The 20,000-nt window shown below is 44.1% G+C and overlaps 2 protein-coding genes across 2 annotated transcripts in view; one reads left to right on the plus strand and one right to left on the minus strand.

Annotated features, from left to right (window-relative positions):
* LOC135575108 (doublecortin domain-containing protein 2-like) overlaps nucleotides 1-20,000 on the minus strand; it is a 492,912-nt gene that overhangs the window by 225,706 nt on the left and 247,206 nt on the right. The gene's annotated exons all lie outside the window — the stretch shown is intronic.
* Nucleotides 14,813-20,000, plus strand: part of LOC115118989 (lysophosphatidylcholine acyltransferase 1-like) — a 113,273-nt gene continuing 108,085 nt past the window's right edge. The window contains 1 exon segment of the mRNA XM_065027306.1: nucleotides 14,813-15,280. Coding sequence (XP_064883378.1) covers nucleotides 15,161-15,280 — 120 coding nt within the window. The 5' untranslated portion in view covers nucleotides 14,813-15,160.

Raw genomic sequence — 20,000 nt, forward strand, 5'->3', positions numbered from 1 at the left:
CTGTTATGTTCAGCTCATAGTGTCTCCTGTTACTGTCCTCCCTTCTACTGACTGTTATGTTCCAGCTCATAGTGTCTCCCTGTTACTGTCCTCTCTTCTACTGACTGTTATGTTCAGCTCATAGTGTCTCCTGTTATGTTCAGCTCATAGTGTCTCCTGTTACTGTCCTCTCTTCCACTGACATACTGTTATGTTCAGCTCATAGTGTCTCCTGTTACTGTCCTCTCTTCTACTGACTGTTATGTTCAGCTCATAGTGTCTCCTGTTACTGTCCTCCCTTCTACTGACTGTTATGTTCAGCTCATAGTGTCTCCTGTTACTGTCCTCTCTTCTACTGACTGTTATGTTCAGCTCATAGTGTCTCCTGTTACTGTCCTCCCTTCTACTGACTGTTATGTTCAGCTCATAGTGTCTCCTGTTACTGTCCTCCCTTCTACTGACTGTTATGTTCAGCCCATAGTGTCTCCTGTTACTGTTCTCCTTCTACTGACTGTTATGTTCAGCTCATAGTGTCTCCTGTTACTGTCCTCCTTCTACTGACTGTTATGTTCAGCTCATAGTGTCTCCTGTTATGTTCAGCTCATAGTGTCTCCTGTTACTGTCCTCTCTTCTACTGACTGTTATGTTCAGCTCATAGTGTCTCCTGTTACTGTCCTCTCTTCTACTGACTGTTATTTATGCCCATAGTGTCTCCTGTTACTGTCCCCTTCCACTGACTGTTATGTTCAGCTCATAGTGTCTCCTGTTACTGTCCTCCCTTCTACTGACTGTTATGTTCAGCTCATAGTGTCTCCTGTTACTGTCCTCCCTTCTACTGACTGTTATGTTCAGCTCATAGTGTCTCCTGTTACTGTCCTCCCTTCTACTGACTGTTATGTTCAGCTCATAGTGTCTCCTGTTTACTGTCCTCCCTTCTATTGACTGTTATGTTCAGCTCATAGTGTCTCCTGTTATGTTCAGCTCATAGTGTCTCCTGTTACTGTCCTCTCTTCCACTGACTGTTATGTTCAGCTCATAGTGTCTCCTGTTACTGTCCTCTCTTCTACTGACTGTTATGTTCAGCTCATAGTGTCTCCTGTTACTGTCCTCCCTTCCACTGACTGTTATGTTCAGCTCATAGTGTCTCCTGTTACTGTCCTCCCTTCTACTGACTGTTATGTTCAGCTCATAGTGTCTCCTGTTACTGTCCTCTCTTCTACTGACTGTTATGTTCAGCTCATAGTGTCTCCTGTTATGTTCAGCTCATAGTGTCTCCTGTTACTGTCCTCTCTTCCACTGACATACTGTTATGTTCAGCTCATAGTGTCTCCTGTTACTGTCCTCCCTTCCACTGACTGTTATGTTCAGCTCATAGTGTCTCCTGTTACTGTCCTCTCTTCTACTGACTGTTATGTTCAGCTCATAGTGTCTCCTGTTACTGTCCTCCCTTCTACTGACTGTTATGTTCAGCTCATAGTGTCTCCTGTTACTGTCCTCTCTTCTACTGACTGTTATGTTCAGCTCATAGTGTCTCCTGTTACTGTCCTCCCTTCTACTGACTGTTATGTTCAGCTCATAGTGTCTCCTGTTACTGTCCTCCCTTCTACTGACTGTTATGTTCAGCTCATAGTGTCTCCTGTTACTGTCCTCTCTTCTACTGACTGTTATGTTCAGCTCATAGTGTCTCCTGTTACTGTCCTCTCTTCCACTGACTGTTATGTTCAGCCATAGTGTCTCCTGTTACTGTCCTCCCTTCTACTGACTGTTATGTTCAGCTCATAGTGTCTCCTGTTACTGTCCTCCCTTCTACTGACTGTTATGTTCAGCTCATAGTGTCTCCTGTTACTGTCCTCCCTTCTACTGACTGTTATGTTCAGCTCATAGTGTCTCCTGTTACTGTCCTCCCTTCTACTGACTGTTATGTTCAGCTCATAGTGTCTCCTGTTATGTTCAGCTCATAGTGTCTCCTGTTACTGTCCTCTCTTCTACTGACTGTTATGTTTGTTCAGCTCATAGTGTCTCCTGTTACTGTCCTCTTCTACTGACTGTTATGTTCAGCTCATAGTGTCTCCTGTTACTGTCCTCCCTTCCACTGACTGTTATGTTCAGCTCATAGTGTCTCCTGTTACTGTTCTCCCTTCTACTGACTGTTATGTTCAGCTCATAGTGTCTCCTGTTACTGTCCTCCCTTCTACTGACTGTTATGTTCAGCTCATAGTGTCTCCTGTTATGTTCAGCTCATAGTGTCTCCTGTTACTGTCCTCTCTTTCTACTGACTGTTATGTTCAGCTCATAGTGTCTCCTGTTACTGTCCTCTTTCTACTGACTGTTATGTTCAGCTCATAGTGTCTCCTGTTACTGTCCTCCCTTCCACTGACTGTTATGTTCAGCTCATAGTGTCTCCTGTTACTGTCCTCCCTTCTACTGACTGTTATGTTCAGCTCATAGTGTCTCCTGTTACTGTCCTCCCTTCTACTGACTGTTATGTTCAGCTCATAGTGTCTCCTGTTACTGTCCTCCCTTCTACTGACTGTTATGTTCAGCTCATAGTGTCTCCTGTTACTGTCCTCCCTTCTACTGACTGTTATGTTCAGCTCATAGTGTCTCCTGTTATGTTCAGCTCATAGTGTCTCCTGTTACTGTCCTCTCTTCCACTGACTGTTATGTTCAGCTCATAGTGTCTCCTGTTACTGTCCTCTCTTCTACTGACTGTTATGTTCAGCTCATAGTGTCTCCTGTTACTGTCCTCTCTTCTACTGACTGTTATGTTCAGCTCATAGTGTCTCCTGTTATGTTCAGCTCATAGTGTCTCCTGTTACTGTCCTCTCTTCCACTGACATACTGTTATGTTCAGCTCATAGTGTCTCCTGTTACTGTCCTCTCTTCCACTGACTGTTATGTTCAGCTCATAGTGTCTCCTGTTACTGTCCTCTCTTCTACTGACTGTTATGTTCAGCTCATAGTGTCTCCTGTTACTGTCCTCCCTTCCACTGACTGTTATGTTCAGCTCATAGTGTCTCCTGTTACTGTCCTCTCTTCTACTGACTGTTATGTTCAGCTCATAGTGTCTCCTGTTACTGTCCTCCCTTCTACTGACTGTTATGTTCAGCTCATAGTGTCTCCTGTTACTGTCCTCTCTTCTACTGACTGTTATGTTCAGCTCATAGTGTCTCCTGTTACTGTCCTCCCTTCTACTGACTGTTATGTTCAGCTCATAGTGTCTCCTGTTACTGTCCTCCCTTCTACTGACTGTTATGTTCAGCTCATAGTGTCTCCTGTTACTGTCCTCTCTTCTACTGACTGTTATGTTCAGCTCATAGTGTCTCCTGTTACTGTCCTCTCTTCCACTGACTGTTATGTTCAGCTCATAGTGTCTCCTGTTACTGTCCTCTCTTCTACTGACTGTTATGTTCAGCTCATAGTGTCTCCTGTTACTGTCCTCTCTTCCACTGACTGTTATGTTCAGCTCATAGTGTCTCCTGTTACTGTCCTCCCTTCTACTGACTGTTATGTTCAGCTCATAGTGTCTCCTGTTACTGTCCTCCCTTCTACTGACTGTTATGTTCAGCTCATAGTGTCTCCTGTTACTGTCCTCCCTTCTACTGACTGTTATGTTCAGCTCATAGTGTCTCCTGTTACTGTCCTCTCTTCCACTGACTGTTATGTTCAGCTCATAGTGTCTCCTGTTACTGTCCTCCTTCTACTGACTGTTATGTTCAGCTCATAGTGTCTCCTGTTATGTTCAGCTCATAGTGTCTCCTGTTACTGTCCTCTCTTCTACTGACTGTTATGTTCAGCTCATAGTGTCTCCTGTTACTGTCCTCTCTTCTACTGACTGTTATGTTCAGCTCATAGTGTCTCCTGTTACTGTCCTCCCTTCCACTGACTGTTATGTTCAGCTCATAGTGTCTCCTGTTACTGTCCTCCCTTCTACTGACTGTTATGTTCAGCTCATAGTGTCTCCTGTTACTGTCCCTCTACTGACTGTTATGTTCAGCTCATAGTGTCTCCTGTTACTGTCCTCCCTTCTACTGACTTCAGCTCATAGTGTCTCCTGTTACTGTCCTCCCTTCTACTGACTGTTATGTTCAGCTCATAGTGTCTCCTGTTATGTTCAGCTCATAGTGTCTCCTGTTACTGTCCTCTCTTCTACTGACTGTTATGTTCAGCTCATAGTGTCTCCTGTTACTGTCCTCTCTTCTACTGACTGTTATGTTCAGCTCATAGTGTCTCCTGTTACTGTCCTCCCTTCCACTGACTGTTATGTTCAGCTCATAGTGTCTCCTGTTACTGTCCTCCCTTCTACTGACTGTTATGTTCAGCTCATAGTGTCTCCTGTTACTGTCCTCCCTTCTACTGACTGTTATGTTCAGCTCATAGTGTCTCCTGTTACTGTCCTCCCTTCTACTGACTGTTATGTTCAGCTCATAGTGTCTCCTGTTATGTTCAGCTCATAGTGTCTCCTGTTACTGTCCTCTCTTCCACTGGCTGTTATGTTCAGCTAATAACTGTTTTCTCTCTTCAGGTCATCTGGTGGTCAAAGCAAGACTTTGAAAACAGTTCCCCTAATCTCTTGTGGAGAGATGACAACTTTTGTTTCCCAAAAGCATAACCATGGCTCATCCTTAGAACTATAGCCTTAAGATGCCATCAGATTCTTTTGGGAAACTGGGCCCAGGACAACCTCGCTCTCTCTTCTCTCTCTTCTCTCTGTCTCATCTCTCTGTTCTCTCTCTTTCTCTTCTCTCTCTCTCTTCTCAATTCAATTCAAGGGCTTTATTGTCATGGGAAACATGTTTTAACATTGCCAAAGCAAGTGAAGTAGATAATATACAAAAGTGAAATAGACAAACATGAACAGTAAACATTACACTCACATAAGTTCCAAAAGAACAAAGACATTACAAATGTCATATTATGTATATACTGTATACAGTGTTGTAACCATGTACAAAAGGGAAAATAAATAAGCATAAATTGTATTTACAATGGTGTTTGTTTTCTCTCCCTCCAGTTAATGTCAGCTCTCCCAGCTCTTACTGACACCTACCACGACACCTACCACGACACCTACCATGACACCTACCACGACACCTACCATGACACCTACCTAGACACCTACCATGACACCTACCATGACACCTACCATGACACCTACCACGACACCTACCACGACACCTACCACGACACCTACCACGACACCTACCACGACACCTACCATGACACCTACCACGACACCTACCATGACACCTACCACGACACCTACCACGACACCTACCATGACACCTACCACCTACCCTCTTTCCATTTACTGTTACAAGCATCCTCACCCACTGAGCACCGACCAACACTGTACGTCCATGGACGTTGAAATTTGGTCAGTCAACCCTGGCCAGACCAAATCTGAACCAATCATAGACATCTATGTTTCACAAGTTTGGACAGCTCCGCACAGAAGAGAACTATACAGTACAGTAGGGTATAATAACAAGGACAGGTGAAACTGATCAGGGTGTGACATTTCTGTGGCTGACTCCTGGTTGCAAACCTATGTAGTTTGATTGGAGTTGAAAAGGTATGGGGTTTAGGCCTCTTAACTTGGGCCTCTTCACTAAAGGTCTGGGCTTAGGCCTCTTAACTTGGGCCTCTTCACTAAAGGTCTGGGCTTAGGCCTCTTAACTTGGGCCTCTTCACTAAAGGTATGGGCTTGGGCCTCTTAAGGTATGGGTTTTAGGCCCCTTCACTAAAGGTATGGGCTTAGGCCTCTTAACTTGGGCCTCTTCACTAAAGGTATGGGCTTAGGCCTCTTAACTTGGGCCTTTTAAGGTATGGGTTTTAGGCCCCTTCACTAAAGATATGGGGTTTAGGCCTCTTCACTAAAGGTATGGGGTTTAGGCCTCTTCACTAAAGGTATGGGGTTTAGGCCTCTTCACTACAGGTATGGGGTTTAGGCCTCTTCACTACAGGTATGGGGTTTAGGCCCCTTCACTAAAGGTATGGGTTTTAGGCCCCTTCACTAAAGGTATGGGCTTTAGGCCTCTTCACTAACGGTATGGGTTTAGGCCTCTTCACTAAAGGTATGGGCTTAGGCCTCTTCACTAAAGCTATGGGCTTAGGCCTCTTCACTAAAGCTATGGGCTTAGGCCTCTTCACTAAAGCTATGGGCTTAGGCCTCTTCACTAACGGTATGGGCTTAGGCCTCTTCACTAACGGTATGGGCTTAGGCCTCTTCACTAAAGCTATGGGCTTAGGCCTCTTCACTAAAGCTATGGGCTTAGGCCTCTTCACTAACGATATGGGCTTAGGCCTCTTCACTAAAGGTATGGGCTTAGGCCTCTTCACTAAAGGTATGGGGTTTAGGCCTCTTCACTAAAGGTATGGGGTTTAGGCCTCTTCACTAAAGGTATGGGCTTAGGCCTCTTCACTAAAGGTATGGGCTTAGGCCTCTTCACTAAAGGTATGGGCTTAGGCCTCTTCACTAAAGGTATGGGTTTAGGCCTCTTCACTAAAGGTATGGGTTTAGGCCTCTTCACTAAAGGTATGGGTTTAGGCCTCTTCACTAAAGGTATGGGCTTTAGCTAGCTAGCGACTAGAATGAGCTGCAACAAACACTCAAACTGGACAGTTTTATCTCAATCTCTTCATTCAAAGACTCAATCATGGACACTCTTACTGACCGTTTGGCTGCTTTGCGTGATGTATTGTTGTCTCTACCTTCTGGCCCTTTGTGCTGTTGTCTGTGATGTATTGTTGTCTCTACCTTCTGGCCCTTTGTGCTGTTGTCTGTGATGTATTGATGTCTCTACCTTCTGGCCCTTTGTGCTGTTGTCTGTGATGTATTGATGTCTCTACCTTCTGGCCCTTTGTGCTGTTGTCTGTGATGTATTGATGTCTCTACCTTCTGGCCCTTTGTGCTGTTGTCTGTGATGTATTGATGTCTCTACCTTCTGTGCTGTTGTCTGTGATGTATTGTTGTCTCTACCTTCTGGCCCTTTGTGCTGTTGTCTGTGATGTTTTGATGTCTCTACCTTCTGGCCCTTTGTGCTGTTGTCTGTGATGTATTGATGTCTCTACCTTCTGGCCCTTTGTGCTGTTGTCTGTGATGTATTGATGTCTCTACCTTCTGGCCCTTTAAGCTGTTGTCTGTGATGTATTGATGTCTCTACCTTCTGGCCCTTTGTGCTGTTTTCTGTGCCCAATGATGTTTGTACCATGTTGTGTTGCTACCATGTTGTGCTGCTACCATGTTGTGTTGCTACCATGTTGTTGTCATGTTGTGCTGCTACCATGTTGTGTTGCTACCATGTTGGCGACATGTTGTGTTGCTACCATGCTGGGTTGTCATGTTGTGTTGCTACCATGTTGTTGTCATGTTATGTTGCTACCATGTTGTTGTCATGTTGTGTTGCTACCATGCTGGGTTGTCATGTTGTGTTGCTATCATGTTGTGCTGCTGCCATGTTGTGTTGCTACCATGTTGTGTTGCTACCATGTTGTTGTCATGTTGTGTTGCTACCATGTTGTGTTGCTATCATTTTGTTGTCATGTTGTGTTGCTACCATGTTGTTGTCATGTTGTGTTGCTACCATGCTGGGTTGTCATGTTGTGTTGCTACCATGCTGGGTTGTCATGTTGTGTTGCTACCATGTTGTTGTCATGTTATGTTGCTACCATGTTGTTGTCATGTTGTGTTGCTACCATGCTGGGTTGTCATGTTGTGTTGCTACCATGTTGTGCTGCTGCCATGTTGTGTTGCTACCATGTTGTGTTGCTACCATGTTGTTGTCATGTTGTGTTGCTACCATGTTGTGTTGCTATCATTTTGTTGTCATGTTGTGTTGCTACCATGTTGTTGTCATGTTGTGTTGCTACCATGCTGGGTGTTGTGTTGCTACCATGCTGGGTTGTCATGTTGCTACCATGCTGGGTTGTCATGTTATGTTGCTACCATGTTGTTGTCATGTTGTGTTGCTACCATGCTTTGTCATGTTGTGTTGCTACCATGTTGTGCTGCTGCCATCTTGTCTACCATGTTGTGTTGCTACCATGTTGTTGTCTGTTGTGTTGCTACCATGTTGTGTTGCTATCATTTTGTTGTCATGTTGTGTTGCTACCATGTTGTTGTCATGTTGTGTTGCTACCATGCTGGGTTGTCATGTTGTGTTGCTACCATGCTGGGTTGTCATGTTGTGTTGCTACCATGCTGGGTTGTCATGTTGTGTTGCTACCATGTTGTTGCTATGTTATGTTGCTACCATGTTGTCATGTTGTGTTGCTGCCTTGCTATGTTGTTGTCTTAGGTCTCTCTTTTATGTAGTGTTGTGTTGTCTCTTGTCGTGATGTTTGCTTTGTCCTATATTTCTATTAAATGTATTTATAGCCCCGTCCCCACAGGAGACCTTTTGCCTTTTTGTAGATCGTCATTGTAGATAAGAATTTGTTCTTAACTGACTTGCCTAGTTAAATAAAAATAAAACATAAAAATGTAGGCCTCTTTACTTAAAGGTATGGATTTTAGGCCTCTTAACTTGGGCCTCTTCAATAAAGGTACATGGGGTTTTAGGCCTCTTGACTCAGGCTTCATCAGGTCCTCATACAAAGCTTGCTGCTCTATACAACCACAACATAACTACCACAACCAACCCAAAACAGCTACTACAACCAACTCAAACTGCTGCTAAAACAAAAACAACTACTACAAACTACCCAAAAAACAACTACCTACCTCTCAAAACAAAACAACTACCTCTCAAACTACCCAAAACAACTACCACAAACTACCCAAAACAACTACCTCTCAAACTACCCAAAACAACTACCACTCAAACAACCCAAAACAACTACCACTCAAACAACCCAAAACAACTACCACTCAAACAACCCAGAACAGCTATAAAGGACTATCAACCTCAAAAGCTGCCAAATTACAGACACGAGCCTATTTTTTGCAGTTTATGAAACGTACCACGAGATGGCAGCATTGAGTTGAGTTTGTTCTTCTATATTCTAGATCGTTCGAGAAGTCATTCTAAATGCACACCACTTGTATAGTGGTGTGCACTTGACCCACAGGCTGATGGGTAATATAAAAATAGATTTGAACACTGCTTTTTAAAAACTCAAAGAAAAAATGCATGGATTGAGATCAGTGAGTATGAAATACTAAGAAAATAACATGCCAGGTTTTTTGGGGGAGGGGGGTTCTGCACCATTCAAAGACACTGAGTCCAACTATACTGAACAAAAATATAAACGCAACATGTAAAGTGTTGGTCCCATGTTTCATGACCTGACGTAAAATATTCCCAAAATGTTCCATACTGCACAAAAATATATTTTTCTCCCAAATTTTGTGCACAAATTGGTTTACATCCCTGTTAGTGAGCATTTCTCCTTTGCCAAGATAATCCATCCACCTGACAGGTGTGGCATATCAAGAAGTTGATTAAATAGCATGATCATTACATAGGTGCACCTTGTCCCTGGGGACAATAATAGGCCACTCTATAATGTGCAGTTTTGTCACACAACACAAAGCCACAGATGTCTCAAGTTTTAAAGGAGTGTGAAATTGGCATGCTGACTGCAGGAATGTCCACCAGTGCTATTGCCAGATAATTGAATGTTCATATCTCTACCATAAGCCGCCTCCAACGTTGTCTTAGAGAAATTGACAGTACGTTCAACCGGCCTCACAACCACAGACCATGTGTAACTACGCCAGCCCATGATCTCCACATCCAGCTTCTTCAATTGCGGATTTGTTTGAGACCAGCCACCAGCACAGCTGATGAAACTGAGGAGTATTTCTGTCTGTAATAAATCCCTTTTGTGGAGAAAAACTTCATTCAGATTGGCTGGGCCTGGCTCCCAAGTGGGTGGACCTATACCCTCCCAGGCCCACCCATGGGGGCGGCAGGGTAGCCTAGTGGTTAGGCGTTGGACTAGTAACCGCAAGGTTGCAAGTTCAAACCCCCGAGCTGACAAGGTACAAATCTGTCATTCTGCCCCTGAACAGGCAGTTCAGCCACTGTTCCTAGACTGTCATTGTAAATAAGAATTTGTTCTTAACTGACTTGCCTTGTTAAATAAAGATTTTAAAAAATGGCTGTGACCCTGCCCAGTAAAGTGAAATCAATAGATTAGAGCCTAATGAATTGATTTAAATGGACCGATTTCCTTATATGAACCGTAACTCAGTAAAAACAAAATGAAATTGTTCAGTAATAATATACGCCTACCAAATACTACACCAAACTATCCAAATGATTATTATGTCATTCTTGAACTGTACCATATTACAATGAACAGATCCTCCTACTCTCTCTAAATATCTTTAACTCTGTACGCCAGTGTAGTCTAATTGTCATGGTAACTCATTTCACAGGTCTGGTGTTTCACGTCATCCTTTCAATACAACAGCTGTAGGACCAGTTGTCAGCTTATAGAGTAGTGGTGCAACTTCAACACACACACACACACACACACATATATACACACACACACACACACATATATACACACACACAGACACACATATACACACACACACACACACACACACACACACACACACACACACACACACACACACACACACACACACACAGAGCCAGGCAACCATCTGAAGCACTGGTCTCTTCAGACCTGAGGCTGTTCTCTATTGATTCTGTCCATCCCAAAATAAAACCTCACTAACTCCGTGTCTCCCACTGTCTTAAGCAGGAAGTCAACGTCTAAACTGCAGTAATAATAGACATGGGATTCCTTCCTTCTTCCTTGGATTCTAAGGTGCATCTAACCTGTTGAAAGTTTAATACTAATTCATTTAATTTGAGTATCAAAACGAACACATTCAACATTTTTTAAATAACATCTGTTTTTCCAAAGGAACAGTAAACTAATCCAACCATAATTTTTAGAAGGATTGCCTTGTGAGTAAGGCTAAGTTCTTCAATGGTTATCTTCATCACCATCTAATGAAAGGGTAGCTTGCTGGTGGGATCCAGTCCCAAATGGCACCCTATCCCCTAGGGCCCCGGACCAAAATAGTGCACTATCAGTCCTGGACCAAAGTAGTGCACTATCAGTCCTGGACCAAAGTAGTGCACTATCAGTCCTGGACCAAAGTAGTGCACTATCAGTCCTGGACCAAAGTAGTGCACTATCAGTCCTGGACCAAAGTAGTGCACTATCAGCCCTGGACCAAAGTAGTGCACTATCAGCCCTGGACCAAAGTAGTGCACTATCAGCCCTGGACCAAAGTAGTGCACTATCAGTCCTGGACCAAAGTAGTGCACTATCAGTCCTGGACCAAAGTAGTGCACTATCAGTCCTGGACCAAAGTAGTGCACTATCAGTCCTGGACCAAAGTAGTGCACTATGTAGGAGATAGGGTGCGATTTGGGAATCAACCCAAGACTTAAAGATCCAATGCAGATGTTGTTTTTTTTTATCTCAATATCAAATCATTTCTGGGTAAAAACCAAAAAGTACCTTACTGTGATTGTTTACAAATTAAAATGGTCAAAAAGATACAACAATTACTTCTTAGCGAAGAGCAATTTCTTAAAACAAGAACATATCTAGGACTGTCTGGGTGTGGTCTGAGTGGGGGGGGGGGCTTTTCAAACAGTTCTTACACTAAGTGGGCAGGTCTAACACTAAGTGGGCAGGTCTAACACTAAGTGGGCAGGTCTAACACTAAGTGGGCAGGTCTTACACTAAGTGGGCAGGTCTAACACTAAGTGGGCAGGTCTAACACTAAGTGGGCAGGTCTAACACTAAGTAGGCAGGTCTAACACTAAGTGGGCAGGTCTAACACTAAGTAGGCAGGTCTAACACTAAGTGGGCAGGTCTTACACTAAGTGGGCAGGTGTTACACTAAGTGGGCAGGTGTTACACTAAGTGGGCAGGTCTAACACTAAGTGGGCAGGTCTAACACTAAGTGGGCAGGTCTTACACTAAGTGGGCAGGTGTTACACTAAGTGGGCAGGTGTTACACTAAGTGGGCAGGTCTTACACTAAGTGGGCAGGTCTAACACTAAGTGGGCAGGTCTAACACTAAGTGGGCAGGTCTTACACTAAGTGGGCAGGTCTTACACTAAGTGGGCAGGTCTTACACTAAGTGGGCAGGTCTAACACTAAGTGGGCAGGTCTAACACTAAGTGGGCAGGTGTTACACTAAGTGGGCAGGTCTAACACTAAGTGGGCAGGTCTAACACTAAGTGGGCAGGTGTTACACTAAGTGGGCAGGTCTAACACTAAGTGGGCAGGTCTAACACTAAGTGGGCAGGTCTAACACTAAGTGGGCAGGTGTTACACTAAGTGGGCAGGTCTAACACTAAGTGGGCAGGTCTAACACTAAGTGGGCAGGTCTTACACTAAGTGGGCAGGTCTTACACTAAGTGGGCAGGTCTTACACTAAGTGGGCAGGTCTAACACTAAGTGGGCAGGTCTAACACTAAGTGGGCAGGTGTTACACTAAGTGGGCAGGTCTAACACTAAGTGGGCAGGTCTAACACTAAGTGGGCAGGTCTAACACTAAGTGGGCAGGTCTTACACTAAGTGGGCAGGTCTAACACTAAGTAGGCAGGTCTAACACTAAGTGGGCAGGTCTTACACTAAGTGGGCATTATCACCAGGTCAGTCCCTGGATCACCTGGTCAGTCCCTGGATCACCAGGTCAGTCTCTGGATCACCTGGTCAGTCCCTGGATCACCTGGTCAGTCCCTGGATCCCCTGGTCAGTCTCTGGATCACCTGGTCAGTCTCTGGATCACCTGGCCAGTCTCTGGATCACCTGGTCAGTCTCTGGATCACCTGGTCAGTCCCTGGATCACCTGGTCAGTCCCTGGATCACCTGGTCAGTCTCTGGATCACCTGGCCAGTCTCTGGATCACCTGGTCAGTCCCTGGATCACCTGGCCAGTCTCTGGATCACCTGGTCAGTCCCTGGATCACCTGGCCAGTCTCTGGATCACCTGGTCAGTCCCTGGATCCCCTGGTCAGTCTCTGGATCACCTGGTCAGTCCCTGGATCACCTGGCCAGTCTCTGGATCACCTGGTCAGTCCCTGGATCCCCTGGTCAGTCTCTGGATCACCTGGCCAGTCCATGTTAGCAGGTGTCTTCATATATTCTACATGCGGCGTATATAAAAACACAGGAATATGACGTTTTTGACAGCACTGGGCCTTTAAATCAGTACTGATGCTTAATCATTGTGCATTTGCTATGTAGGCCTACAGCATGCAAAAACACACTGTACTGATGCTACTGCATTAGCCGTCTGGAGAAGAAAGAGGGTCAATGAGAAAGAAAGTCACCTGTTGCCATAGCAGCAAAACCAAAAGGACAGGTTTCCCATCTCTTCTACTGTTAGAGAGAAAATCATTTGCCTGCTACAATGCTTCATGATTTGCATAAATTGCATCCTGAGCAACAACAAAAAAATCTGCAATACTGATACATTCAGCTCTTAGATTATTCGATTAGTAGCATGTTTGATTTTATCTCCCTCACTAGCTTTAAGCACCAACTGTCAGAGCAGCTCACAGATTACTGCACATGTACATAGCCCACCTATAATTTAGCCCAAACAACTACCTCTTTCCCTACTGTATTTAATTCATTAATTTATTTTGCTCCTTTGCACCCCATTATTTTTATTTCTACTTTGCACATTATTCCACTGCAAATCTACCATTCCAGTGTTTTACTTGCTATATTGTATTTACTTTGCCACCATGGCCTTTTTTTGCCTTTACCTCCCTTATCTCACCTCATTTGCTCACATCGTATATAGACTTGTTTATACTGTATTATTGACTGTATGTTTGTTTTATTCCATGTGAAACTCTGTGTCGTTGTATGTGTCGAACTGCTTTGCTTTATCTTGGCCAGGTCGCAATTGTAAATGAGAACTTGTTCTCAACTTGCCTACCTGGTTAAATAAAGGTGTTCTCAACTTGCCTACCTGGTTAAATAAAGGTGTTCTCAACTAGTCTACCTGGTTAAATAAAGGTGTTCTCAACTTGTCTACCTGGTTAAATAAAGGTGTTCTCAACTAGTCTACCTGGTTAAATAAAGGTGTTCTCAACTAGTCTACCTGGTTAAATAAAGGTGTTCTCAACTTGTCTACCTGGTTAAATAAAGGTGTTCTCAACTTGCCTACCTGGTTAAATAAAGGTGTTCTCAACTAGTCTACCTGGTTAAATAAAGGTGTTCTCAACTAGTCTACCTGGTTAAATAAAGGTGAAATAAATCCAATTTAAAAAATGATTCCCAAGTGAATAAATGTCCCACGTCACAGACTAGATTTAGACGGAGTGTGTTGGTTTTAAAACACGTGTTATACGGCACTGGACAATACGTTTTATGTGCAAATGACTGATCAATCAATACCAAGGACTGACTGAAACACCAGTGCATTTATTCCATTAGAAATAAATAGACACGCGCCATAATAACGAATCACACAATTCCGAACCAATATAGACACGGCAGGTAGCCTCGACAATTGGGACCCTGGCTGTGACCCTCCTCGCTGCGAGTGTCTCAGTGGACGTTCGAAAATGCAAACCCACCCACTTATATTATAGACTGTGTGTAACAGGACAAATATAAACACCACACACATTATTATAATGTCTTATAAGCTCTGCAAACATTTAACAGTTTATAAACGTGTCATCAATACAGCAAAGATGTGAGAACGCGTGTGGCTTAGTTGGTAGCGTATGGCACCTACAACGCCAGAGTTACGGGTTCGATTCCCACGGGGGGACCAGTACGAAGATATATGGACTCTTAACTAGTGTTAATTAAGTCGCACTGGATAAAAGCGTCTGCTAAATCTTTATGTATGTTTATCTTGAGTAAGTAAAAGTGATTTCCATTTGGACTACTAGGCGCATGCGTTCTGAAGAAGCAGCCAGGAAGGGGGACTCCAGTTTGGCATTCTAGGTACCAACATCAGTACTGCGTACGAGGGAAGCTATCGCCCGACTTCAAATACATGATCCTTGGCTAATCCTCCAGCCTCTTGGGAACGAAGATAATAACCCGTGCCGGAATTAGCTAGACACAAACACGAAAACAAAACAACGTTTAACATAAAACAAATTGGCTACTGTCGCTTTTCCTGATTTACAGGTTCCTTCCTCTCTCCGGGTTCGTTGAGGATGAGGTTCCCGACCATCAGACGGTGTCCTGGGGAAGGAGATGGGAAGAAGGAACTGGCGCCTCCATTTAGGAACCCCTTTGTGCATGACTTGAGATTCACCCCGCTGGAAAAGGCAAAGGTAAGCGGAAAAAATATTACAACTGGTGCAACACGTAAACCAATGTTTAGTTAAAAAAAAAAAAAATATCGATAAGATTTATATAACGGGTTGCTAGCCAGCCAGATAACTACCGATCAAGGTATTTAGCTGGCCTAACTGACTAGCTAGAATGCTGGCTACATGTTGCTCACTGGACTCGTATACTCTGACTACCAAGTCTTGACAACAAGCTGGACAAATATTTGGAAACAGCGGCATTATCTTGCACATAAACCACGATACACAGGGGAGCAGCTATAAGACAACAATTCACAGGTCTTGGTGTGGTTAGGCAACTTAGCTGATAAACCAACCACCAATGTTAAGACATTATAATGTATTCAAATTATAATACAAGAGGATACGTCTTTTGTAAAAGAGTCACAAGAGGCCCCCCTGAACATCATCACTTGAGTTTAGTTGTGTATTCCTGCTCAGTCAGCATCTGGTCTGGTGTGGTTTGTCCATGTAAGCATTATGTTCTGCACTATGTTCTGTTGAACGCTGGGGGGGTAATTAGTTAGCTAACAATGTATATTAGTATGAAATGGACCAGAGAATGCATGTATCCCACTTGATCCAAGCGTGCAGAGTTCAACAACCAGTAGTGACACTGAATATCACTACGCCAGCAACTCTTCCATTGCTTCTTCTATTAAAATGATGGCGCTTGACAGGTACAGCAAAGACAGTTCCGTATGAAGATAAGGCATAAAATTGCTTGTCCAATAGAAATCCCCGGTCACAATTTGTAAGCGATGTCATGGCGACGTTGGTTAGCTAAGCGCATGCGTAGAAACAGGTTATCGGGATTTCATGGTCGTCTCGCGGCGAACTGCGCATGTGCAGGACGTCAAATCAAACGCATTCCTTCAATATAAAGTTGTTGTTGATGAAAATGAAAAACGTGTCAGTTAGTAAATTTCACGAAATTGGAGTAATAAAATGTTTAACTACCTAAGAATCTAGGTTGTGCCTTTAGATTTCGACTAAAAATTAACAACTAAGGAAGAGATATTTTACATCTCATTGACTTGTCAAACTCCGTGAATCCACCGTTCATTTTCTGTATTCAGGGTTCACTGTAACATCGTTTGAAGCTTTGTTTTACTATTGACGTTTATAGCTAATTTCAGGATTGTATATAGATTTGTTCTCCTTAATTAAAAGTCATTTGATTTATTTGTTTCAGTCTATGGATTGTTTAATCAAACGTTTGGCCGCCAGGTCCTGATATTTAGGGCATTAAAAACGACAACCTGTCTTCTGAACGAGCCTAGTGCGCGTGTTCAAATCAAATGTTATTTGTCACATGCGCCGAATACAATATGCTGACTTTACAAGCCCTTAACCAACGATACTTTAAGAAAAAAAAAGTGTAAATAAAAGTAACAATTACACAGCAGCAGTCAAATAATAATAGCGAGGCTTTATACAGGGTATTACGGTACAGAGTCAATGTGGAGGCTATATACAGGGGGTACCGGTACAGAGTCAATGTGGAGGCTATATACAGGGTGTTACGGTACAGAGTCAATGTGGAGGCTATATACAGGGTATTACGGTACAGAGTCAATGTGGAGGCTATATACAGGGTGTTACGGTATAGAGTCAATGTGGAGGCTATATACAGGGTATTACGGTACAGAGTCAATGTGGAGGCAATATACAGGGTATTACGGTACAGAGTCAATGTGGAGGCTATATACAGGGTATTACGGTACAGAGTCAATGTGGAGGTTATATACAGGGGGTACCGGTACAGAGTCAATGTGGAGGCTATATACAGGGTATTACGGTACAGAGTCAATGTGGAGGCTATATACAGGGTATTACGGTACAGAGTCAATGTGGAGGTTATATACAGGGAATTACGGTACAGAGTCAATGTGGAGGTTATATACAGGGTATTACGGTACAGAGTCAATGTGGAGGCAATATACAGGGGGTACCGGTACAGAGTCAATGTGGAGGCTATATACAGGGTATTACGGTACAGAGTCAATGTGGAGGCTATATACAGGGTATTACGGTACAGAGTCAATGTGGAGGCAATATACAGGGGGTACCGGTACAGAGTCAATGTGGAGGCTATATACAGGGGGTACCGGTACAGAGTCAATGTGGAGGCTATATACAGGGTATTACGGTACAGAGTCAATGTGGAGGCAATATACAGGGGTACCGGTACAGAGTCAATGTGGAGGCTATATACAGGGGGTACCGGTACAGAGTCAATGTGGAGGCTATATACAGGGTATTACGGTACAGAGTCAATGTGGAGGCTATATACAGGGGGTACCGGTACAGAGTCAATGTGGAGGCTATATACAGGGGGTACCGGTACAGAGTCAATGTGGAGGCTATATACAGGGTATTACGGTACAGAGTCAATAACAATAGCGAGGCTTTATACAGGGTATTACGGTACAGAGTCAATGTGGAGGCAATATACAGGGGGTACCGGTACAGAGTCAATGTGGAGGCTATATACAGGGTATTACGGTACAGAGTCAATAACAATAGCGAGGCTTTATACAGGGTGTTACGGTGCAGAGTCAATGTGGAGGCAATATACAGGGGGTACCGGTACAGAGTCAATGTGGAGGCTATATACAGGGTATTACGGTACAGAGTCAATAACAATAGCGAGGCTTTATACAGGGTATTACGGTACAGAGTCAATGTGGAGGCAATATACAGGGGGTACCGGTACAGAGTCAATGTGGAGGCTATATACAGGGTATTACGGTACAGAGTCAATGTGGAGGCAATATACAGGGGGTACCGGTACAGAGTCAATGTGGAGGCTATATACAGGGTATTACGGTACAGAGTCAATAACAATAGCGAGGCTTTATACAGGGTATTACGGTACAGAGTCAATGTGGAGGCAATATACAGGGGGTACCGGTACAGAGTCAATGTGGAGGCTATATACAGGGTATTACGGTACAGAGTCAATAACAATAGCGAGGCTTTATACAGGGTGTTACGGTGCAGAGTCAATGTGGAGGCAATATACAGGGGGTACCGGTACAGAGTCAATGTGGAGGCTATATACAGAGTCAATGTGGAGGCTATATACAGGGTGTTACGGTACAGAGTCAATGTGGAGGCTATATACAGGGGGTACCGGTACAGAGTCAATGTGGAGGCTATATACAGGGTGTTACGGTACAGAGTCTATGTGGAGGCTATATACAGGGGGTACCGGTACAGAGTCAATGTGGAGACTATATACAGGGGGTACCGGTACAGAGTCAATGTGGAGACTATATACAGGGGGTACCGGTACAGAGTCAATGTGGAGACTATATACAGGGGGTACCGGTACAGAGTCAATGTGGAGACTATATACAGGGGGTACCGGTACAGAGTCAATGTGGAGACTATATACAGGGGGTACCAGTACAGAGTCAATGTGGAGGCTATATACAGGGTGTTATGGTACAGAGTCAATGTGGAGGCTATATACAGGGGGTACCGGTACAGAGTCAATGTGGAGGCTATATACAGGGTATTGCGGTACAGAGTCAATGTGGAGGCTATATACAGGGGGTACTGGTACAGAGTCAATGTGGAGGTTATATACAGGGTGTTACGGTACAGAGTCAATGTGGAGGCTATATACAGGGTGTTACGGTACAGAGTCAATGTGGAGGCTATATACAGGGGGGACCGGTACAGAGTCAATGTGGAGGTTATATACAGGGGGTACCGGTACAGAGTCAATGTGGAGGCTATATACAGGGGGTACTGGTACAGAGTCAATGTGGAGGCTATATACAGGGGGGACCGGTACAGAGTCAATGTGGAGGTTATATACAGGGGGTACCGGTACAGAGTCAATGTGGAAGCTATATACAGGGGGTACCGGTACAGAGTCAATGTGGAGGCTATATACAGGGGGTACCGGTACAGAGTCAATGTGGAGGCTATATACAGGGGGTACCGGTACAGAGTCAATGTGGAGGCTATATACAGGGGTACCGGTACAGAGTCAATGTGGAGGCTATATACAGGGGGTACCGGTACAGAGTCAATGTGGAGACTATATACAGGGGCTACCGGTACAGAGTCAATGTGGAGGCTATATACAGGGGGTACCAGTACAGAGTCAATGTGGAGGCTATATACAGGGGGTACCGGTACAGAGTCAATGTGGAGGCTATATACAGGGGGTACCGGTACAGAGTCAATGTGGAGGCTATATACAGGGGGTACCGGTACAGAGTCAATGTGGAGACTATATACAGGGGGTACCGGTACAGAGTCAATGTGGAGGCTATATACAGGGTGTTACGGTACAGAGTCAATGTGGAGGCTATATACAGGGGGTACTGATACAGAGTCAATGTGGAGGCTATATACAGGGGGTACCGGTACAGAGTCAATGTGGAGACTATATACAGGGGGTACCGGTACAGAGTCAATGTGGAGGCTATATACAGGGTGTTACGGTACAGAGTCAATGTGGAGGCTATATACAGGGGGTACTGATACAGAGTCAATGTGGAGGCTATATACAGGGGGTACTGATACAGAGTCAATGTGGAGGCTATATACAGGGGGTACCGGTACAGAGTCAATGTGGAGGCTACATACAGGGTGTTACGGTACAGAGTCAATGTGGAGGCTATATACAGGGTATTACGGTACATAGTCAATGTGGAGGCTATATACAGGGGGTACCTGT

Source organism: Oncorhynchus nerka, linkage group LG14 (genome assembly GCF_034236695.1).
Source record: "Oncorhynchus nerka isolate Pitt River linkage group LG14, Oner_Uvic_2.0, whole genome shotgun sequence".
Lineage (NCBI taxonomy): Eukaryota > Metazoa > Chordata > Actinopteri > Salmoniformes > Salmonidae > Oncorhynchus > Oncorhynchus nerka.